Genomic DNA, 23769 nt, shown 5'->3' on the forward strand with positions numbered 1-23769 from the left:
CCTCATCTTCATCCTCATTTTTCTCCCTCGGCCAGGCCAGTATCTTTACACAAGCACTTCGGAATGTTCTAATGCATGTTTGAACTTTATACCGACGCCAGACAGAAATAAACGAGGGGTATAGAGAAGGTGAGAGAAGAGGAGTGGGAGAGAGAGAGGTGATAGAGAGAGAAAAGAGAGGACCATCCTAGGCTATAATATCAGCATCCTGACTGGTCCTTTTCTGGGGGAAATACAGCATGTGGCTGCTTATGATGTAGACTGAGGTTTACTGAGGTTTACTCAGGAACACGAAACTGGTGGTCTTCATAGGACTGCACTGACACTGTGGGGTCTGATCGCCCCCTAGAGGCCGGAGATGGAACAGCTTCTCTGTGTTTCCTCATGACTAAGGCTTACAGACAAAAACAGGATTCATTTATTTTATTTCAGGCCCACAGAATGACACAAAACATCATATGACTGAATGAAGACAAAGAGTGAATAGTTTCTGAAAAGTACCTGTGACAGGAAAAACACATGTCCATGTACAGGTTAAAGCACCAGAGATTTGAGAGACGGGGGGGGGGGGGGGGGGGGGGGGGGGGGGGGGGGGGGGGGGGGGGGGGGGGTGAGTGATGTCTGACAAGGAATGCATCATCAAGCTCAACCATCGAACCATCGATCCATCCACACAACACCTGGGCCTTCTTCTGGCTCTCTCACGTCACTGTCCAAGCGACAACATCCAACTGCTCCGTTACCATGGGAACGACCGTCCACCCCCTTAACTCTTCACCCACTCCACCCCCCCCGCTCCCATAATATCACATTTTAAAATAAAATAACAAATAAACATTAATAACAAAGTTAGGTATCAAACACGGTTTCGTGGAAATGACAGGTGGGAATGTGACTCATGTACTGGTACCTTTAGCTATTGACTGGAAATAAAGAAAAACACAAACATGACAATAAAAAGACTACAAAATGATGGCAGTGTGATATTATTCTCTTGAATATGTACTGTAAAATACAGTATCGTAGAATATCTGACATTACTGTGGAAAACTCCCTACAATATCATTATTATTCTACCAAACAAATTCTTCAACATGAATTTGAGAAATTCACATATACAATCATAGATTTGACAGCTTTTTCCAATATGGACATTGGATGGATAAAGTCTATTGCGTTGATACGGCGCAAAAACTTTTAAACGATCAAATTGTAGATTCTTTAGGAGAGAGATACCAATAACATACAAACATAGAGTTTACAGTCGCAAAACGACCAGACCCTTTGAGCCAATAAAAATTATATTTACAATTTACAATATTTTTCCTCTTTTTTTAACATTACACCAAAAATACATAACATTCAATACAAACAGTATTTTTATATACAGCGTAACATTTCTACACCTTCACTGTTCATTTTGCTCATAATCTCTCTTCATGGACGTTGTGTCTCGTCAGAGATTTGTACACATTTACATATCCAAAAGGCCCTGCTTAAATGGGGCTTACATATGTACAAAAACGGGATGAACCCATAAGCTGTTCAGTTCTCCTCAGTCTTTTATTCTAACCCCAGACGTCTTTCTTGCCGTCTCCGTGATGGACGAGGTCACTTCAGACTCCTCCCCCCGGGCCAACAGTCTCTTAGCAACGAGGTTTGTTTCCCCAGCGACGACTTTCAGCGTCTCCTCCGGCCGGGCGGCCCGTGCCTGCGGGGGGGTCGGGGAGGAAGTGTGGGGGCCCCGGGGGCCAGGGGGGTCCTTGGTGTCTGGAATCCTGTCCTCCGGAAGGTGGAGGTCCACCGTCAGGTCCATCTCCTGAGGCTCCGCCTCCAGGGGCGACCGGGAGGAGGAGGAGGGGTCACAGCCTGAACAAGACTGAAGACAGGCGAGAGGAGGAGGGGAGGAGGAAGAGGGAGAAGGAGTTTGAGAAAGTGACATCTAGTATGTACGCATGACCTTCATTTACTTCTAAACCCTGTGAGCACTACACTCATCGTCCAGAGATGTGCTGACAACATGGTCACAGTAGATCCGTAAGAGGGACTCACGCTGATGTTGATAGGCGAGGGGAGCTCTCCTGTACCCATCCAGGGGTGCACCTGCATCAGCTCCCTCCTCTGCTCCTCTGTGAAGTGAGGCTGCTTCTTCTGCATGGCCCTCAGAGCCTGCCGGTCCTCTCTTAGGACTGTCTCCCTGTCCCTGGACACACAACGCAACGCACAACACAGTTAATATACGCACACACACACGGTTACCATACATACAGAAACACACATGGATACAGCGAGGGTCAAGGGTCAGAGGTCGGCTGCTGGACACACTCACCGGGTGGGCATCTGGTAGGTCATCATGACCTTTTCGTCCGTGTTGGCCATGAGCAGCCAGATGGGGTCCTGCAGGACGTACTTCATCAGCTGGGCCTCTTCACCCGTCGCCTTGTGCCCGTGCTCGTTCTCCGACGAGTCGATGCTGCCAAAGTACTTGCTGGTGTTGCTGCTTCCTGGAGGTACAGGAAGTCACAAGTCACTTCCTGGCTTTGGTTCTGGGCACGAACACTGCAGGTGTGTGTGTGTGTGTGAATAGCCGCATTATAGAACAATACAGCGTCTAGACTGTGTGTGTGTGTGAGAGAATCCAGTCTCTCTCTCCATTACACTAGATAAGCATCAAACCAAACGTTCTGTTCTGGTGTGTTCTGTTCTGGACTTACTGGTTCCGCTCCCTGAGGTGCTGCAGCCGTTAGAACCGGAACCGGAGGAACCGGACCCAGAGCCTGAGGACCCGGAGCCCGAGGCGGCTGATCCGGTGCCTGAGCAGGCATCCTCCTGGAGCAGCAGGTCCAGCAGGTCGCTGGAGGTGGACATGGCGTCCAGGTCGTCAGCGTCCTACGGAACACAGACAGGGAGGATTACAGAACACCTGTGGCGAATCGACCGGATCTTCCTAACATAAAAAAGGTGTGAATAGAGAGCAGCAGATCAGGGGTCAGGAGGGGGGGGGGGTCATTTGCTGTCCTTCACATCGGTCGTTAAAACTCACGTTGTCGTTATCTTTGTCCTCGCCCGCCCGCATGCTGCCGCCGCGAGCGCCGGAGCCCTGCACCATGGCGCCCTGTTTCCCCGGCCAATCCTGAGAGGCCACCCCGGGAGGGGGCGGAGTCTGCATCGCCCCGGTCGCCATGCCTTCCTGGCGGTTGCTGGGCAACTCCTCCAGCTGCAGCAGGTTGAGGGGGGAGGAGCATCGCGACTGGAAGAGGGGCGAGTCTGTGCCCTCCAGAGGGGGCTGAGCCAGGTACTGGGGGGTGCTGGAGCGAGAGAGGACCCCTTGGGCAGGGTCCACCAGGGGCATGGCGGGGGCCTGGGGCCCCAGGAGGGGGCTGGGGTACGGGAACGTAGGGTTGGGATTCCAAAAGTGTTGGGACATAAGAGGCAGGGCAGGGTTGAGGAGAGAGGGTGAGGGGTTGAGCTGGGCCACCGCAGGGTTGAGCTGAGGCATCCCCGGGTTCAGCTGAGGCATGGCCAGGTTCAGGGGAGGCATGGCGGGGTTGAACTGGGCCAGGGCCGGGTTGAGCTGGGCCACGGGTATGGCCTGGGGGAAGGGCGGAGGGGCCTGGTTGAGTTGCGAGAGCGCGGGGTTCAGGTGAGGCATGGCGGGGCTGTACTCAGGAAGGCCCGTCTGGATGGGAGGGAACATGAGGTTGGGCAGGACCACCATGACTGGCGGGGCCATGGGGAGGGGGAACTGGGTGGCGTGTAGGGGGAACTGGTAGGCTGCTTGGGGGTTGGCGCTGGCCATCTGCAGGCTGGGGTCCAGCCCCGAGTGAGCCAGCAGCTGCTGGGAGACAGAGGGGAAGAGGGGGTAGAAGGGGAGGACTCCTGGAGGGTAGGCCGCCCCAGGGGGGGGCAGGCTGGCCTGGGAGGCCACGGATGTGGGCCAGGAGGAGGAGGAGGTCAGGGGCCCCTGCATCATGAGGGGCTGGCCGGAAGAGAACATGCAGCGAGGGTGTCGGCCTCCTCCCTGCCTTCTGGATCCGCTGTTCAGCCCAGAGCCGGCCAGCGGGCCTGGATAGCTGGCACGCAGGGAGCCTTCCTGCTGGTGCTTCAGACGCTTGCCCCCGCGGCCACGCCGCCGCCCGCTGCCTCCCGCTGGGTATTCCTGGGTACTGTGGACTCCTGAAACACAAGAGAACCAGAGAGGGTTGGTGCTGGGTGGGGAAAATGACTCAAAGAAAGAAATATCCATCCTCAGCATCCTCAAGTTATTAAAAACACCTGCATCACCCACATTTAAAAACAAACCAACTCCCCCCTCCCAAACACACCCCACCCCCTCCTCCTCTCAGCGTACCTTTGGGCGTGGCGGTGTGCCCCCGCAGGGACCCCGGCTCAGGCTCCAGCGCCGTCAGCTGGCTCAGGTCTTGGAAGCGGCTGAGGAACACCTGCTCCTCTTGCTGGGTGTGGGCCGACAGCACCTCCTTGGTCAGCCCCACGGGGGCCGAGCCACAAGCCGGCCTCCGGCCCTCCCTCTCCGGCTGGGCCACCTGGGCGGTGGGGATGGGGGGAGCGAGGCTGGCCGGGGGCTGGGGGGTCGCGGAGCTGTGGTTGGCAGCTGGGGTGGTGGTGGGGGTCACCGGTGGCTCCTCCATCATCACGATGTCTGCCAGAGAAGAAAAGGATAACAGGAAATGTAAGACGGAGGAGGGGAGAAAGAAAGAGAGAACAAGAGACATAGACACAGAGAGAGAGAGAAAGAGGAGGAAGCGGGACAGGAAACAGACAGGAGCTGGGCAGGATGCTGACCTGACTCTAGAGGTTTCTTGTCGCCCACGTGGACGATGGTGCTGCTGAAGCTGCACTGGGACGTGACAGACACTACGCTCTCGGCTTTGCAGTGCAAAGCCAGGGGGCTGAGGGGGTGGCCCGGGCCGGGCTGACCCACTTTAGAACCCTCCGGAACGCCCACGGCCGCTTCCAGGTCTGAGGAGAACAAAAACACGGAGTTAGCCCCCGCCTCGGTTCCACCCACTGACAGGAAGTGAATATGTCAACTAAGCTTGCGATTCCAACCCTCTCAGCCTCTCTCTCCTTCTCCCTCTCTCCCCCCACACTTTTCTCTCTCACTCTCTCACTCTCCCTCCTTCTCTTTAAGTAAGAAGGTACCTTTGGCCCCCCCTGACAGCTCCCTCTGCTTGTCGTCGTCCGACGTGGAGGAAGTGGTGCAGGAGGACGAGCCACACTTCCTCTTGACCGTGTTGGGTATGTTACAGCTATCCAGGTACCTGCACACACCGAGGACGGAAGCTCCGTCACATACTGACACCTTCACCACCACCCTCACCATCACCACCATTACCATCACCACCACGCTGGACTTTCTGTGTGACCCATTTTCTCCATTTATTTTATCCCTTTGGATGAAAGCGTCTGCGAAAACAACTAAACTGTCGAAAGTAACGGTCATGGTCCTCAGAGACAGGACAGCCACAAACCGTATGATGCTGTCCAGGCAGTTGACCTGCTGGTAGGAGTAGCTGGACGCAGGGTCCCTCCTCAGTGGCTGGACGGTCGCCAGGGGCTTGGAGGGCCCCGCTGGGCCCCCAGCTGAAGGCCCCCTGCTGATCTTGTCTGTCTCCACCCGGACTCCTGAGAGGAGGGCAGGGGGGGGGGCAATTTATTTATTTATGGAACTTGTTCATGAGAAGTTCATATAAAATCTATTTAAACAAAACAGTTAACTATTTATCATACAAGATACAAACAACACACACGTCACATCGCCTGGTTAGATCTGTAGAGTTGATATCAACATTTTATTTATCTATCCATCCATCCATCCACTCAATCACCCACCTATTCATCCCTACATCCCTGTTACATAACATAACAAAGACAGGCTGAGTGATTCAGCCCCTCTGAGTTCCTGGTGTTCAGTGAGAGCAGACTGGCGGCTTGGTTCTCACCGGTGCTGGCGTGCTTGCGGAGGGGCTTCCTGGTCCTGGACTCCATGAACACCTGCTGACCGCTGCTCTTCACCATGTGCACGTCCTTACACATCTGCTGGAAGGTCATCTGCTGCTGGGAGGAGACACAGGATGGGAGATGAGGAAGGATGTGTGTGTGTGTGTGTGTAAGTGAGTGTGTATCCTCTGTTCAGGCTGTTCTCCTCAGTGGTGTTGCTAACCGGGGGGGAAAGGATTCACCGGGTTCTAGTTTTGGCAGGGGCCCACTACTGTTGTTGACTCTAAGAAATGAGTGCTAATCTGTAACATGGAGACATTTCACATGTCCCAGGATTCTGAACCATCTCCGTCCCTCACTCCTCCGGAACCCCTGGGGGAGACTCACCGGTCTGTGTGTGAGCGCGTCGTGCTTGGAGTGGCTGTTGCTGTCGTGGTCGGAGCCGTGCCGGCGGCGGGGCTTCTGGGAGCCATGACTGCTGCAGGCGGGGCCCCCCTGGGAGCCGTGGCCCCCCTGGGAGCCCGCGCTGTGCACCGGCTGCACCAGTACCCGGTGGATCTGTTCACTCAGCCGGGGGATCTCCGGGGACATGGGGCGTGTCTCCGCCTCCTTGGGGGTGAACACGTCCTCGTTCAGGGGGCTCCTGTTAGGGGGGGGGGGGGGGGTGGGTTAGAGACAGTCAACACAAGGTACTCCAATGACTGGACAACAATGACACGAATATTCTTCATAATAACGTGTTAAGCAGACCGTTTTTATCTATGGGCACTTACAAAAGGGGATTTGAACCCGTTAACCTCTTGACCTGCAGTCAAATGCCCTACCCGCTATCCCCCAGTTTTCAAAGGACGTGACTAAACGGTCACGCGTGTGTGTGTCTCACAAACCCAGAAGCGGGCCGCGACGAGGGGTTTACGTACGTTCGCACTTTGTGTCGCCCCACGATGAAGGCCACCTTCCTGCTCCAGGGGTTGACGAAGGACGACCAGGAGGTGTCGATGGTCAGGTACTCCCCGTTACGCGCACAGATGCGCAGGGGAGAATGTTCAAACGGCTGGCCGGCCGACTGCAGAACTAAGAGGGGGGAGAACCAGACACAACACAGTATTTAAGACTGACACCTGGTCGACATCCACCTTTCGTTGAAAGGAGGTGTAATAAGTGCAAGAGAAGAGATAAAGAGAATATATGCATATATATATATATGTATATGACGAAGCCAGAGGATAGGATGGACTCACTCTTCTTGTGGATGGCCACCATGACAGGCCTGTCGTCGGGGTGTAGGTACATGAGAACAGGGGTCCCAACCAGATCCTGGGGCAGGTAACCAAGCAACGGTACAGCCCTGCAACACACAGCAACATGACTATGCTGTGCTTCTGCATAGGGCCCGTACAAACACAGGAAGCCTTTAGAGCTTTAATGGCTGACGGAGAAGACGTTCCGCTGACCTCTCGTCCACCTCTTGGAAGAGGCAGCTTGGGGTGTGGCTGGTGGTGAAGATTCTCTTGTCTGCAGGGATACGGGGTGCTGAGAGGAGAGAGAGACACAGAGAGAGAGAGACAGAGAGAGAGAGAGAGAGAGAGAGAGAGAGACAGAGAGAGAGAGACAGAGAGAGAGACAGAGAGAGAGGGAGAGCGAGGAGAAAGAGAGGGGGGGGTTACATAAGATCAAACTGTCCTAACAGATGAAGAATTCAGCACCTAGACGTCATTTCCAGCAGTCTGTTAAGTGTTCAGGTGAAGAACCCGTTGACAGGGTCAACAGGTCTCAGTGGTCGCTGTAACCGTGGCGGTCAGTGTGTCTCCTAGGGGGCCCACCTTCGTATCCTGAGTGGACCCTCTCTGCGATGAGCAGGCAGCAGGGCTGAGGCTGAGACATGTCCGAGTCTCTGAGGGTCAGCTGGTAGGGCGTGAGGCGGAAGGGGTACATGCGCACCTCCCCCTCGCTGTCCCGCCCCCGACGGATGCGGCAGAACATGGACTTCTCCTGGGTGCAGTCCACGGGGGACGTCACTGCGGGGGGGAGGGGGAGGAGAGGCAAGGAGCGTTAGAACCACCACGTGGGGATCTCCTGGGTTCTCAGGTGAGATTTGTTTGTTTTTCACTCCAGGTGAGCACCATCCAGGTGAGGGCCATCCAGGTGAGGGCCATCCAGGTGTGTCTCCGGGGGAGGGGACTCACCTGAGCCGGTGCAGGAGGCCCAGGCGGGCAGGCGGCAGGGCGCCGTGCTGCTGTAGAAGGTGCTCACATCCTGGGGGGCCAGGAGCTCGGAGAACAGCGCCCCCTGGAGCCTCTCGGGTTTACAGCGCAGCATGGAGGAGGCTTGGGGAGAGATGTACACCACCTTGCCCGACAGGAAGGACACCCCAATGGAGAACGTGTCCTGGAGAGGAAAGATGGCCGACGAGCACAAACTCATCAGTAGGTATCGAGACATTCTTCTGCTGTACTATATTTCAGAACTATTTATGTTTAATAAATACAATTTTGCCTAAATGTTGGCAAAGAGGCGTTAACACTAGAGATTCTGACTGTATCATTTAAGTTCAAATGAACAGTTGTAGAGTCTTACGGTGTTCTGCAGCGTGTATTCTGAGGTGATGTTGTCCAGTTCGTCAGTGGTGAAGGCTGAGAGGTCCAGACTGCAGCCGTGCGTCTCCTCAACACTCCACTGGTGATAATACTCTTGGTTGGCTGGAAACATTTAGAACATAAAGGATAAGAAGCGAAAACTCATCATACTGCCGACAAGAGTATTAATCTGTATTGTTTTTTATAGACTTGCTATTTTAATTATTACTTTTATCACTTGTATCATTATTTTATTTTATTTTATGGAAAGCACCTTGAGCTACAATTCTTGTATGAAATGTGCTATATAAATAAAGTCTTACTTACTTACTTACTAATCTAGTAACAGATTAACAAGTTTAGAGCATGACTCCAACCGCAGTTTTTCCAAGGGAATGAATAAAGTACCTATCTATCTATCTATCCTACATACATAGTACACATCCATTTACCCATCCATCCCTCCCGTCCCTCACCTCTGACTTGTTTGACACAGTTGAGGGCGTACTGCAGGGAGGCCAGGGTGCTGGAGCGACCCTTGCCCCTGTGGTCGGCTGGGACCCGAATCTTCAGCTCCTTCAGGGCCTTGAGCAGCTCCCTCTGGGTCTGCAGGCGGGCCGGCTGGTCGCTGCTGCAGCCCGAGGTGGAGGGGTTGTCCTGCTCCGAGCTGCAGCTCAGGAGGCTGTAGGCCTTGGAGCTGTTGGGGGGGGACGGGCTGTGCGAGTTGGAACTGACGGGGGGGGGGGGGGGGAAAACAACCATATGTTTTATTATCGCCAAACAGACTGTTTTGATTTGGACTCAACATTTTCATCTGGCGTTTTTTTTTGTGTCAATGGAGAGTGAAAGGGTGAGTTCCTCGTGTTGAATCTCAGTATTTCTCATGTGCCTGGTCTCATTTAGCTACCTGACTCTTTTTTTTGAGACGTTTACGTTATGTGATGTTTAAGGCTCTGCGATGTTTAAGTTCTGTGGCAGACTGTGGCAGTCATCACCTCTTGCTCTCTGTGGTCTCCATGGCCGAGTCTTTGCCATTGTTAGAGCTGCAGGTGGACGCCTCACGCCCCATGTGACCTTCGACCTCCCTCTCCGCCGAGTCGTTTCCGCTGGAGTTGGCATCGGTGTCGTCACAGGTAGACGGCGCAGGACCCCTGGGGGAGGTAACCCCAGGTGGTCGCACTCGCTTCCCATTGGCAGAGGAGCTGCCAATCAGTCCAAGGGAGCCCGCCCCTTCCTGTCTGCCCAGTGCACCCTCTTCACCGCATATACCACTAGCGTCTTCTCTAGGAGTGGCGTATGCTGCATCATCACTCATAATAATTAATGAGTGATATACAATTGATCTTTGACAATGATTATCTTTTGATAGGTTTGGATAGTGCTATCATTAGATCAGAGTGTTTACTCGCAAAAACGAAGAAAAGGATATGGATATAAAATTGGATTTCCACTTTGGATTTTTCGTCTGACAATCTTGATAGTGTTTTCATCCCATCAGTATCTAACAAAGCTGATGAAAAAAAGAAAAGTTGGGAGAAATAAAATCTTGGAACCTCTTGAAACTTCTGTGACTAGGTTGACAGAACCGCTGCAGAAAGAAACAAGAATATTTCAGTATCAATATTTTTTATATCTGTGCCCAATGTTATCATCAGGATGCATTATTGAGTTATAACTTCCTGCCTTTACAATTATTGTTGTCTCCCATAACACAAATAGCCTCCCATATAACCTGCCGGACGTAGGTAATAACCAAGTTGTATTACTAATACTGTTAGCTACTCCCCACAACTTCAGCTTGCTCGAGTGAATACCCAACAAGTTCACAACAATGTCAAATCACGAAAAAATAAGATTTATGCAAATTACGAATTCGATTGCTGTTAATCGAATCAATACCATAGGCTAAAGCTGTGTGCTACGACATGCGTTCGAACACATTGACGCCAGGGGACACCGGCTTTGAGATGTTGACGACAGTGAAGGCAACGTGCATTAGGATGTGTTGGGGTTGGGCTTGGGCATGACACATGTCGGGGCTGATTACATTTTGTTTAGAGAAATAACTTGTTGGGTATTTACAAATCAATACAATCTGATTCAAAATTGTATAAACAACATTTTAATAGTTACATTTTTTTAGGGGCTTCCAATATATAGGCTACACAGCCGTTTTTCTACCTAGATCCAGACCTGCACATCTCATACGTAAAACCGATGTCCACGTTATGAATCTGAACAATCCTTTATGTAAAAAGGATATTCCAATGCTTCTTAGTCAATTTATCGTCTAGTTCGTTAACTTGTCTACTAAACTACTGAAACAAATGCAGACTCACCTTTTTGGAGAAACAGATATTCGGGAACTAGTTGTCACTCCTCAAAACTCGTTTACAGTGATGAATTCGACAGTTTTGAAATCATATAAATCTATAAAACTCGAGGTAGCGTTAAGTCTCTACTCCTTGCATGTCTCTCATGTTTATCGTCTACTTGTATACACTGCACATTTCCTCCGTCCGACTCAGCACGCAAAAACACACGTGAATTGAATGATTTGAGATACATTACTATGATTGGTCCAGAATGGTCTTAAACCCCACCCTGTTCCAGTATAACACCCCCATCGAAAAGTTCATTGGTTGAGTAGGGCGGTGCCCATCTTGCACGGGGCTTTTCTGTCACGTTGCTCTGGCGATGCACCTCAGTACATGGGCATGTCCAAATAATCTCCCGCATGTTTTGCATGTTCCTGGGTATTATTCCTTGTGTCCTTGCCCCCTTTACTTTCCTCCTAGTTTCAAGACTTTTAGCCTTAAAGTCTTAAAAGCATGTAAGGTAACGAGGAAAAAGTAAAGGTATTTTACACTATGGTATAATTACAACTATACAACCAGTGGACATATACTTAAATCTTAATAGTCTGACCAGGTTTTGAAAAACCACAGAGTACATTGAACACGGAAATAGTATGACACATGAAAGGTTTGGCTGAACCGTTTTTTACAAGCGGTTAGCTTGTCCCGTGGTGTGGTGTTTAATAGCCAGTCTGGCCCAGAGCCAACGGCTCTAGTATGGTCTGTACTTTAGCCTACTTGTAGCTTAATTATTCCAAATATAGGCTATACTTGCCATCGCGTGGACACACACGCAAACTCACAGTTCCTTATTGAATGACATGGTTTAAGAGTCTGTCACAGCCCCCTCCACGTATGAGGTTCCATTGTAAGCATCGAGTTTTTAGGCTCTAATGAAACTCCCAAGCACGCGGAGGAGAGCTGGAATCGAAGCAGATCCACTTGGGCCGCCAAACAATAACGGCTTCTCATTCATGAATATAGGCCACAATCGGTCTCAAACGGCCCACAAGCTTATTACTACAATCTGGCCAGTCTCATGATGGGCTAACAACATTGGGAAAACTTGTCATTTAAGCACTGAATAGGTGTACATAACAATGTAACTGGGGTTCCATAGATCGCTCATTATAATCGAATATCCTGATTGTCTGAGCCTAAATATGTATATTAACTCTCGCACGACTTTGAATAGAATGATACTACATGGCTGGCCGTGTGCTTGGTACTGCCTCACCGGCAGCAACTAGTAATGCAAAGCTTGCAAAGCAAGGATAGCAATTGCTGCTTCCACCACCCAGACCTGCTCTGTTGGGACAGGGCAACCCCGTGGGCGCTCTGCGTGTGGATCGGTATCAAGGCGACACGCCACCGTTACAATTTCTCAGGTGTTTTATGTAGACTACCCTGTGAACTGTTATTCTATCTTCATGTATGTAGACATAAATTATATTGCAATGTGATCAACGAGTATATTACATTCATGGATTGTTTTAACGCGTCCTTTCTGTGACTGCAACACAATCATAAAATGTGTTTATGAATGTGTTTATAAAATACGCTTTTATAAGCGACATGCAAATAATGCACATAGAAGGTGCAGAAAAACCAAGGACCAGAAAAGCGTCGTTCTATTATTTCAGAGGTTAGAGCCATGAAACGTTGTTTGATTCTGTGTAGTGTGATCATCCTCACTTTGCTGCTGGTGTCCGTGTGTGTGGGGCAGCAACGCATATACTACACTTGTCATCAACGTGATGGTAGTTTAATAAAAATTAAACTCTGTATCGTATAGAAGCTTTAGTGAATGACATGTGTATGAACGCCCTTTGTCTTATCTATATGTTAAAATCATATCTCAGATTTTCGAACAAACATTAAAACAAACTGATAAGTCACTTGTGTTTTGGACCCTTTTTTTGTCATTAGTTTTATTCAGTTTTATGTTGTCATGGTAATCAAACAGCCACCCACACAGCAACATCACACACGGAATATTCCTAAACTGGGGTAATAAACACAAGTCATCATCATCGTTGTTTTTCCAATATAGATATATTTCCATGATGTTCATCAATATAATAAGACATTGATAGATTCACACTACAATTATGTACTTTTCCATTAGTTTCCTCTGTTGCATTGTAATCCACCGTTTTAGTTTCCAAATCCCTTACCAAATAAAAACAAGAATTGTATCAATAGGTTAACAAAAAGTAAACAAGAATAGGCTACACATTTCCCATGATCGCCGAGTCTAGTCCCTCCAGTAAGCCTTGGCGAACAGGGGACATATGAGTTCTTATTCCCAAAATCCCATACCCAAAATAAAAAGAAAATAGTTCCCTCCCTAAAAGAAAAATAATTTAACAACACAGAAATCTGGCGCAATTTATGACATTAGTCTAAAAGTACTGAACAAATGGTTTTAACAGGATGGTAAAAATACCTCCACCCCATACCATCTCAGTTTCCTGACTTGTCTAATAGGATTTACATAGAAAGTCTGTATTATCTTCTTCTTCTGTCTTCCAAAAGTACAAGCAAGCAAGCCACTGACGTAATTCTAAAGTTATCAGTAACTTAACACAAATCAAAAGGGAAACATTTGGTCCAGATCATATGATTCGGTGTGAACGGACAGAGCGTTGTTCGTTTACGATCAAACTCGGAGGGTGCAGTGTCTCAAAAGGTTCCCTCCTGTGATGAGATCACTCCACGCCTCTTTAGGTTGACATAAACACAACCATCTCTACCGTTTTAGATTTGAGCCGTGCCCACACCCACCCCACCAACTGAATACCTAGAATACAACAGAAAAAGTGTCAGGTCGTTGAAAGATGCACGCGTCCTTTCTTACAGAGAAAAAGCAACAGAAAGAACACTCACATACACCAATTTTGACAGTTTTTTTTTGTATTTGATTGGCTGAGCATTCTTAGAACAACCTTTGAATGAGTAAGTAACACTGGTGTCCAACCCCCACCAATGTAAAGTCACTCCAGTAGACTGAGGACATTTTAACTCCAGTGAGAGGTGCCACTAACTATTTATAGTAACCCCTCGAATGTTTTAAATTGGCTGAATTTCCAAATTTGACGTAATGTTCAACTAGATTTCGATGGAAATTTTAATATCTCCTACCTGAGGAAATTGGACCCCCTTCCCCCAAAAACACCCCACACTACGACACCAAACAATACAGATCATTAGTTTTTTTTGTTGCTTTTGTTGCTTTTTGTTTTAACAGCTATAGTTCAAGTTTATACTTTGTTTTATTTTGAAATCGTCAGCACTACAGACACACGAAAAGAGGAGTTGTGCTATTTATAAGATATAGGAGCATATGTCTGAAGATTTGTTACAGGTTAAGGTAGCTCTCCAAACCTGGACAAACACTTAACTCTTATGAGGGGGGAGAAGGTGTTGAAGCACGTTGTGCTTGGGGGTTTGGGTTTCTATGGCAAATTTTAAAATGTACATTTAGATCTCCGTGCCTTCTCCAGTGTGATGAACTGGGTAAATAAGTCTTTAGTTACCCTTTATTTAGTTTGAATAAAAGGTATGAGCTCTCAAAAATAGGGGAGCACAGTTGCTGTTCAAGTGATTCAGGGAAAACGTGTCGTGTACCCTCAACTTGTTTTTGATGGCAGTTGGCAGTATAAAGCAAGAAAATCTGGTCTTTGGTAATATTCCTGTGTATTAGTTTTGCTCTATTTAGGGAGAACACTGGGAAATGGGGCATTCTAAGGCCATTTCTTTTCAAATGAGAGCATGTGTGTGTGTGTGTGAGTGAGTGCTTGTGTGTGAGTAAGTGTATGTGTTTGACTGTGTGTATATATTTGTGTGTGTAAGTGTATGTTGTTGACTCTGTGTGTGTAAGTGTGTGTGTGTGAGTGTGCGTGCTGGTGTGTGTGAAAGTTGGTTGGAGTTTTCTGCCCACACAGATTAAGATTAAAAAGGCAAATCAGAGCAGTGTTGACTGTTCTGCTCTATACACACCCTCCCACACACACACATACACTTCCACTCACACTATTAAGTTGTCATAGTAACAGCTTGCCTTACCGTCTAGGTCAAAGCGGCCTAATCTGTCAGGATAAACCAGGGATATTCCCAATACAGGCAGAGCTCCTCCAACACACACACACGCACACAATCACACACACACACACACACACACACACACACACACACACACACACACACACACACACACACACACACACACACACACACACTGAATGATTGTTGAAAGGGGAAAAGATCTATAGGTGTACCTACAATCACAATGAGTGTTTTCTTTGATTGAGGATAGATGGAGAAACAGGGGTTATTATATGTGTAGAGCATGCTAGAGCATCTATTAAGACCAAACCAGTAAGGGCACCAATGAGAACATAATTGATAACAGAAGCCTCTCCCTAGCTGCTTGGCAGTGTGTAACTTACAGAGCTGACTTGCAAAAAATACACTCATACACATACAAGACACACAGAGATTTAGAAGCTTACTGCTAACAGCAATTAGTTAAGTCCTGATTGCACTCTCTGTATCTGTCTGTTTCACACAAAAAAATATACACTATATAAATATACTCTATTACTATGGTTACAAAAGAAAAAGGCAGTAACTAAGGAGACACAAAAAGAGAGAAAGAGAGAACCACTGCAACAGCTAAACGTTCACACCTGTATGTGTTATGGAAATTGAAGTTTTTCTCATGACGTTTCTTGGAATGCTGGCTACAGTGCTCAACTTCTGACAGCTAATCCCTGACAATATGAAAGATGCTGGCGACCACAGGGCCAATTCACCGACAAGTCGAGCAATGGGGGGGGGGGTTTCTCGCCCCTATAGCCTGTTTGTGTGTTAACGCCATTTATTTTCCTCATTTCTCGTCCCTTTTGGGACTTGTACCCTCACTGAGAGTAAGGCAGGTGTGCTCGTCAACAGGTGAGGCTTTGCTGCATGTGGTTCTCTCTCAGTCGGTCAGACGTTTGACCAGCCCAACAGCGCCATCAAAAACAAGGACATTTGTGCATTTGAAACCGCTTCCCCTTATTCATTTAGCCACTCCTCCTACACAAACTGTGTGAGGATAGTTTGGCCCTCAAAATCTCAAAAGAGTCGGTTTGTAATTGATCACTATGAGACTAAGGCTTGTCTGTGTCTCAGTTTGGGAGTGGCTGAATGAGATACCTATTTCAAAACACAGCATTGATAGCTCTCAACAGTTTGTACAGCTACAGTTTTTTTCCCCCCTGGTGTAAGTATCAGTTACAAGTTTATGTCTGCTGCATGTTAGCAATGACATCACCGTAAGATTGGATAAGAGTTAGAAAAATCTAAATAATTGCAGATGTTTTAACATGAGCCAATTGGACATGGTCAAAACCCCAAAGAAACCATTAATTAATCATTTTCTAGCAGAATATGTTTTCATCACTGGCTTGTTAGATTGATATTGGTGATAATATTTACTTTTACTTTATACATATATATATATATATATATATATATTAACTTTTCAAAGATACTTACACATACATTTGCTACACTGACAGCATTTGCACTAGACTGCAATGGAGGAATGTTTTCGAAATAAGACACTAAAAAGTAACTTAAGTGACATCTACAGACATTGGTCCAACTGTACTATGGCAGTTTACAAAGAAGAGAAATAGCTAGAAATAGAGGGGAAGAGAAAGAGGGAGATAGAAAGAAGGTTAGCTGGAGAAGGTGCTACTGTGAGAGAGAGAGAAAGAGAGAGAGAGAGAGAGAGAGAGAGAGAGAGAGAGAGAGAGAGAGAGAGAGAGAGAGAGAGAGAGAGAGGGAAAGAGGGAAAGAGGGAAAGAGGGAAAGAAAGAATGAGGAATTTCTGAAAGAAGGAAGGATAGGAGAGAGTGAGGGGAATATTGATTACCTCAGTTAAAGGAAACTAAGTCCACAGTGCAAATATGCACCTATGCTCTGAAACAGAGCTGGAGGAAACCAGAGACAGGCAGAAACAGTAAAAGAACGTGCACGATATACACACTCTGATGATTAGGCAGTAGTTGAATTCTGAAGCGTAAGTCAAATTAATACAAAAATTAAAAAATACAAAACGCACACACACACACACAACCTACAAAAAACATTATATCAGAATAAAACTCTACAAAGAACTATATATATATTTCATATCTGGTATATAACAATTATCGCCAGGACCATAGTTTCCTTTTTCTGTTGTCGTTATCAAGTAACAATCACAACAAGTATTGGGTTCTGAGTGTTAAATTAAGTTTAGAAAAGCAGTATTTACACAGGAGGCAGGGCCACAAACTCACAGGACGAAGATTGACAGGGGTCCAGAGGTGAGGTGGTGGAAGCAAGGGTTGGGGAGGGGTGAGGGGGCCAGAAGTGTCATATTTAGACTGTTTAGGGAACAATCGAATTAACTGATTGATCGTCAAATGTTACTTTTGTCATCAATTAGAAGGGTTTTCTGTCACAAGGTAGCTGGCAGTCTCGAGTGCCGACTGGGGTAGGAGTCACTCCTCTTAGGTACTGAAGTACACTGTAGAGAGAGAGAGAGAAGGAGAGAGAGAGAGAGAGAGAGAGAGAGAGAGAGAGAGAGAGAGAGAGAGAGAGAGAGAGAGCATCAGAGAGAGGAAGAGAAACAGAGAGGAAGAGAAACAGAAAGGGAGAAAGAGAGGAAGCGAAAGAGAATGAGAGACAGAGAAAGACAAACAGACAGAGATAGAGATAAGGCAGAAAGAAAGAGAGAGAGTGAGCGAGAGAGAGAGAGAGAGAGAGAGAGAGAGAGAGAGAGAGAGAGAGAGAGAGAGAGAGAGAGAGAGAGAGAGAAGGGAAAAAGACAGAGACTCAGATAACAACACAGAGTAGGTCATCATTAACGGAGGGGCAGTATATCACTGAGAAGACATTGCAGCCCAGTGACCTAGAATTCCTTACCAATGACAACGATGAGGACAATCACGCATATCACCCCCATAATAATCATCATCTGGAGAAGACAAAGATTGACACAAAGAGTCGTTGAGAAGGACAAACAGCAGTAATAACCAAAACAACTTTCGATGACAGCATGCACCGCGTCCAAGTGTAACTTGTTTACAATCCAGACGATTGGGCATAAACAAGATCAGTGTGATCCGTTCGGAGGGCACACCTTGCCCTCTCAGTGGCACTCACCTTGGCATTCTTCCACCAATACTTGTTCTTGAGTTTGGCGGCGCTGGTCTCGAACTGTGAAGCCCCAGCCTGCAAAGCATCAGCCCTGTCGTCGAGCTCAGATAGCTTCTGATCACGTTCCAGGACCTTGTCCACGTTCACACGCATAATATCCACCACCTTGGGAAAGAAGCACACTGGTCAGACAGAGACAGACTTGTTTAACTGTAAACACATCGTGTTGAACATGGCACTGATATGTGGCTCATTGGAGGGACGGTAATACTCAAATATGAGCGAGTCCGTAGCTGATTCACGACTGTATTGTCATTTCATGACAGCAGATGGAGAAATCAACGTATCAAATCACAAAGAGTAGGTCAAAACAACCAAGCGTTTCAGCGTTTTGTGTAAATTGTGTGAATTCGATTAGTGTCTTGGTTCGTCTGCATTGTGAGACAGCGTCCACGGGGAAACATACCTCATCTACTTGTGCCTGTGTCTGCTGCAGGCGGCGGTTGCTGGTGAGGTTAGGAGGTTGGGTTGCTCCTTCTGGTGCTGGTGCTCCGGCTGCAGGGGCAGACCTGTCATCGACACACACGCACGCACACAAAATGTCAGGAAGAATATCTCATTATTGTCTTGTGAGGGCTTAGCCAAATCTACCTCCAATTCAACATGGATATGTACCCTTTTCAACTGTGAAGTGCTATTTGGAACGGTAAACAGTTCTTATTGTCCATTCTTTTTTTATTTTTACTTATTATTATGATCATACAACACATATAACACAGGCTGAACTATAAACTGAAATAGGGCCTATTTTTGTTATCACATCTTTAGACACCAGAGTTCTGACAGGTCAAAGCTGTTAACAAATTGAAGCAGTTGGTAACGAACATTCTTTCCGTTTCCTCCCCCTCATAATTGTGAGGTGAGGATAGAGTTGGTTAGCTATGCTAACGTAACGGCAAATGACGTTGGGGAAAAGAAGATACCTTTGGGATGAAATAATGTCACGACCACACCTGGATGAAATTTCGCACGCGTTGTGGGAGTTCAGTCGACATCGTTGAAGCTATTTGTAATTATGCCGGAGATGGTTGAGAATGCACGTTAGCTAACAAGGACTTCGTGAGGTCAAACGTTGCTAACTTTGCCTGACTGGGCCAGCAGCAGACTGGTGTAAGTGAAGACCTATTAACTAGCTAGCTATAAGCTTGAGGCTTGATCGAAGTCTGTCATTGTCTAATCTTTTTAGCTATGAAAAAAACAAATTGCTAAGTGGCTATCTAGCTCAAATAGATACATTAAGTTACAAGAGTAAACTGGCTAGTTTGTCTATCTTGCTACACACACAAGCCACCAGGATTAGTTAAATTTGACGGCCACGCAAATAGTTAATTGTTTGAGATTATTTTTTTACTCTTTGTAACAATCTACATACATATCTATAACAATCTAATCGTATTGTCATTAGTCTACATTAAATTAATACGTCAAGCCACCGGGTCACTAGGCCTGTACAGAATTACTATGTGACGGCTGAATTCTACTTGTACTAGTGCCATTGTTCTCCCACTAGAGGGCGACAAAACTCTGTATAAAGGTCACCTTTAAAGGCCGCCACAAACACAGCTAATCCCCCATGTGTTAGTTGAATCCTCTTTGAATGCTCTTAATGTTTGTCGGTTGCCGTTTCCAGGTGTAGATGAGTCATAATTTCTATTCAAATACAACATGTGAGGTCAAAATACTTTGTTGATTTTGTACTACAAAATACGAACAGTAGCCTACGGTTCTGTGACCATTACATATCTTTTAGACGATGGCGTAGCTAAATACAACCTTATCTTACTAGCTCTATTTTTAGCTAAATCCTGGCCTCTTTCACCTCCTTGCACCTTGAGGAAAGCAGAGATGAGCGAAGCCAAACATTGTTCCCTAAACGCGTCTATCGCGTGCATGTGTTTGGTGGCTAGTTTAATTATTACAGCTTTGACTCTATGGCGTTAACGTTAGAAACGGTAAAGTGTTGTTCATATGAGAGGAACGTCTTTGTTGTGGAGCATAAGGGCCAGTTTATAACAGCTTGCTATAGATAAACGGTGCCTTTGCTCTTACGTCAAAGTGGCACCGATTTGACTTTTGATTCAGGTTAACCATTGGACACGCTTTACTATAGCCTAACTGTAACAGGTTCTAGCGTTAATCGCATAAACATATGGCATGAAATATACAGCACAATTTTGTGGAATCAACGTAAGAACACACTTGATCCATCACTCCAAGTCAATTTCCGCACTGCAAGGAAAGACTATCACGGCGCTGTCCAGTGCTGAAATGGGCCCAGTGATAGCATGGCGTGGAGCGTTCACAAGCAGGCCAATACAATAAAATGGTCAAGATTTAACAAATGTCCTCTTCAGTGAAACGGTGAGGCCATTCATGCTTAGAAAAAAGTATATATCTATACAGCCTACATCGTTTCTCCTGTAACACCAAGGGCGTTAGTCGTGATCCAGAGAACATATAAAATATGAGTAAATTGAGAATGAGTACTTTATTGTAAAGCGATCGACGTGAAAATTGACTTGTTTCAACGACCTGTAGGCTTTTACTTCAACAGATAATTGTTTGCATGCAAAAATCGACACGAGAAAAGACTGCCACCCACGGCCATCTTCTCTCTCAGTGTAACACCTGCGCGCTGTTTAGTGCCGAAATAACATGCTACAACGAAATAATTAAGTAGATTATAGAGAGACAACGCGTCACATCCACTGTTTACCCTTCAATTAACTGATAAAATAAGCTATCTAATGTCCGTCAACGCGTGATAATCGACTGAAATGAGCGTCAGTTCCCCCACCCCCACAGTTGGTTAGCAATATCACATCGGCTAAGCCAACAAGATGGCTAATAATAGTCTAGCCTAGCCTATCCATTTAGTTACATCAAAGATAATATGCCTGTATAGCTTCTCGTTTTAAAGATTCCACATATTGGTCACAATTCTTTCAAGGGGTTCGACCCACCTTAATCTCTTAACTATTGTTTCTAACTAACGATAAACCGAGACCATCACATCTATCCAAGTAACCAGATGGTTACTTTGTGTTTTCTATAGTCTTATATAAATTCCTAATAGGATGTTCCTATAACCCATAGACAATTACACAGACAACAAGCTATTCATTTACTCAAACCAGTCCAATCTGGAAAAAGAAGTGCGTGACGGAGCTCAATGATAAGGAAACCTGCTTGCCGCGGAAATGTAACACCGATTAGCTTATTACAAATTAAATGAGACATTACTCTTAAATAATATCCACAAACCTCAAGGGCCACCGAAAAGCCCTTCGACACCTACAAATGAATCGCATGTAACCCAGCTACTGTAATTCTCTTTAATTGTTCTTTTGTGTCAATTTACATAAACCGTTAAAATTCATATACATGTATTTTTGATAGAATGTCCAAGCACATTGAGGAAGACATTAAGAAACAATATACATTGTACATAAAAGCCTTCTAGACAGGGGTTGCATCGTCTAGTTTCACAGATAAATGACATTATTTTCCATTGACAGACAAAAAGGAAATAAAAACGTGTCTCTCAAATGGGCTGATGGCGTGATACTTACATTTCTTTTGGTGTATTTGGCAATAAATGTAGTCAAGTCCGAACTGGATTTCTTCGCCTAGGTGGCTGTAAAGCGGACTGTCTTCTGAACAGCGCTCTGCTTTTGCTCCCTTGCAATAGATTCACTCCGCTGGCGTTTTCTGTTGGTGGGAGTGTTAATGTCTAAAACTGGCCAAATGTATCCCACAATTGTACCCCTTTTTATAATCTCAGTTCGTTCAAAATCTTGTTAAATTTTGCGACTGGAGATCTGCTTACGTTAGTCTTCGCAGTGTCACTTCGATAATGAACGTGTAATAAACAGACGCTTGGATTAAAGGAACAAAGATGGCTTGTTGACGTCATTCGTCGAGCCGCAGGTTGAAATGGGTGGCCAGGCAAAGGAATGGCACAGATCAACCATGTCTATGACCGGGGAAACTAGTGCACACGCAATGTCTTGTAACCATTTTTGGGTGCAATTCATATAGTTAATTAGCCTGATTGTCAAGCTAATAATCTATATCATGACAAGGCAGCTGAGAGAGTAGGCATTCATCTTGGAAGGTGGAGTATTAGAGGCTGCGGTGATGCCAGCAAAATGGCGATGTCTGAGAGGGGGTGGGGTGATGCACAGTAAACAGTTGTTGAGGGTGTTATGGTCATGTATGGGCCTACATGTTTAATTAAGTGGGTGGCTGTCCGTGGGTGAGTTTTCAGGGGAAAAACCATACCATATATACTGATAATAATCAGTTGTTAAAGATGCATACTGAGTGTAGTATGGCAGAGAAGGTTATTTGCATTACGTGCCTGAAAATGTCCAGTTCTTGAACAATATATTTGACAGCGGTGGGATTCGAACCCACGCCCCCGGAGAGACTGGAGCCTTAATCCAGCGCCTTAGACCGCTCGGCCACGCTATCACATGTTTTAGCTGTGGAACTAATATCACCCTAATCACAAATATTAACATATTACCTGTGAAACGTATGTTTTGTTGATTAACAAACGTAACATTCTCAAAATTAATTGTCATAAATATGTTGGCAACTAGGGGGAATGTAGTCTAGTCTAGTTTAAGATAGGCTATTCAACAGGTTTTGTGAGTAGCCCAAAAGCCAAAGTACATTTAGATCGCAGAATGAGAATCAAGTCTTTCACTTTAGCCATCAAAGACAGTACCCAATCAAGGCACATTCATCATGATTTTGTCATTTTATTTAATTAATATCAAAATTACTCCATTCATCCATCATGACGTATTTCATTCTATGGTTTAAAACTGTGAAGTCTATTTGCCCTGCGAGTAAAAGTAAGTAAGTAGCGACACGTACAATCTAACCTTGAATTATAACGTTTTCTCCTGGAATGATCAATAGCATGTATGCAATTAACTTTATTAATACAATTTTATTTTAAATCGCAAATCTTAAATTGCATTTTGCCACAAATAATACAGAATATTGAATCAGGAAGTATAATCACACATGTCGTGGTTGAGGGAGGGGTCTGTAAGGGGGGGTGGCGCGGTATTAACTGCCGCTCTGTGTGTTTATGTTGAAATTGTATAACTATTGACGCTGTAATGGTAACATATGTAAAAGGTATACCTCTTCGTGTTACTGTTTGACGCAATGGTACATGTTCTGTGATTTAAAAGACAAGAAAGTTACGACGAAGTGTCCACCAATAGGAAGGCTTGAAATGCCGACGATATGCAAATGCAACGCAAAGGACTACTCTGTTTTACCAGCGAAAAATTGTTCATGCAACTTATTTAACAACAAAATAACGTCAAGATTATAAAATCTTATGATGATTAGACACGTGTACAAGAAATTGTGAAAATGTGTATTTACCAAACCATGACCAGATTCGTCATGTATTTGTATAAATCCATTCTCGAATTCTTTATTCGGTATTGTCAGTGAGGTATATCCTTGCCTGTTACTTCATTCGTGAAGTATCAGAACATGATGAATGGTTGAGGATGAGATATGATTAGTCTCACCCGGTGCCCAGAGAAAAGCAACACTCTGGGTATCCCAATCTGACTAAGATGTTG

The 23769-nt window shown here is 46.1% G+C and overlaps 2 protein-coding genes and 2 non-coding genes across 5 annotated transcripts; 1 reads left to right on the plus strand and 3 right to left on the minus strand.

Moving 5' to 3' along the window:
* Positions 1-609: 609 nt before the first annotated feature.
* Positions 610-11055, minus strand: LOC124468088 (period circadian protein homolog 1-like). 2 transcript variants are annotated; one of them, XM_047020667.1, is made up of 20 exons: positions 10877-11055; positions 9533-10125; positions 9014-9267; positions 8539-8660; positions 8148-8349; positions 7785-7979; positions 7416-7494; positions 7203-7309; positions 6882-7035; positions 6349-6604; positions 5964-6075; positions 5493-5646; positions 5164-5282; positions 4804-4980; positions 4352-4660; positions 3044-4176; positions 2715-2889; positions 2330-2504; positions 2053-2203; positions 610-1879 (listed from the first exon to the last, which is right to left on the minus strand). In XM_047020667.1, the coding sequence occupies exons 2-20, from the start codon at positions 9850-9852 to the stop codon at positions 1556-1558; spliced, it is 4518 nt and encodes a 1505-aa protein (XP_046876623.1). In that variant the 5' UTR covers positions 9853-10125; positions 10877-11055; the 3' UTR covers positions 610-1555. The 2 variants fall into 2 exon arrangements, with proteins under 2 accessions (XP_046876623.1, XP_046876622.1); XM_047020666.1 differs by having other exon boundaries at positions 5964-6078.
* A 5681-nt stretch (positions 11056-16736) lies between these two features.
* On the minus strand, positions 16737-22038 carry vamp2 (vesicle-associated membrane protein 2). Its single transcript, XM_047020925.1, has 5 exons — positions 21724-22038; positions 18558-18660; positions 18098-18256; positions 17858-17909; positions 16737-17459 (listed from the first exon to the last, which is right to left on the minus strand). Coding segments are annotated over exons 1-5 (333 nt in total). The 5' UTR covers positions 21726-22038; the 3' UTR covers positions 16737-17442.
* Positions 22039-22545: 507 nt separating this feature from the next.
* Positions 22546-22627, minus strand: trnal-aag. Its single transcript has one exon. It is a non-coding gene; the product is annotated as a tRNA-Leu (tRNA).
* A 998-nt stretch (positions 22628-23625) lies between these two features.
* Positions 23626-23759, plus strand: LOC124468350. The gene has a single exon (XR_006956168.1). It is a non-coding gene; the product is annotated as a U8 small nucleolar RNA (small nucleolar RNA).
* Positions 23760-23769: the final 10 nt, after the last annotated feature.

This window comes from Hypomesus transpacificus, chromosome 5 (genome assembly GCF_021917145.1).
Source record: "Hypomesus transpacificus isolate Combined female chromosome 5, fHypTra1, whole genome shotgun sequence".
Lineage (NCBI taxonomy): Eukaryota > Metazoa > Chordata > Actinopteri > Osmeriformes > Osmeridae > Hypomesus > Hypomesus transpacificus.

Excerpts from the sequence above, each read along its gene's own strand:
- vamp2 (XM_047020925.1), bottom strand. Across the intron at positions 18,257-18,557 it reads CACAGGCACAAGTAGATGAG|GTGGTGGATATTATGCGTGT; the intron begins GTATGTTTCCCC and ends TTCTTTCCCAAG. Across the intron at positions 17,910-18,097 it reads ATTGGTGGAAGAATGCCAAG|ATGATGATTATTATGGGGGT; the intron begins GTGAGTGCCACT and ends TGTCTTCTCCAG.
- LOC124468088 (XM_047020666.1), bottom strand. The coding sequence starts at position 9,852 with ATGAGTGATGATGCAGCATACGCCACTCCTAGAGAAGACGCTAGTGGT. Across the intron at positions 9,268-9,532 it reads GAGACCACAGAGAGCAAGAG|TTCCAACTCGCACAGCCCGT; the intron begins GTGATGACTGCC and ends CCCCCCCGTCAG. Across the intron at positions 5,647-5,963 it reads CCGCAAGCACGCCAGCACCG|GAGTCCGGGTGGAGACAGAC; the intron begins GTGAGAACCAAG and ends CCCTCCTCTCAG.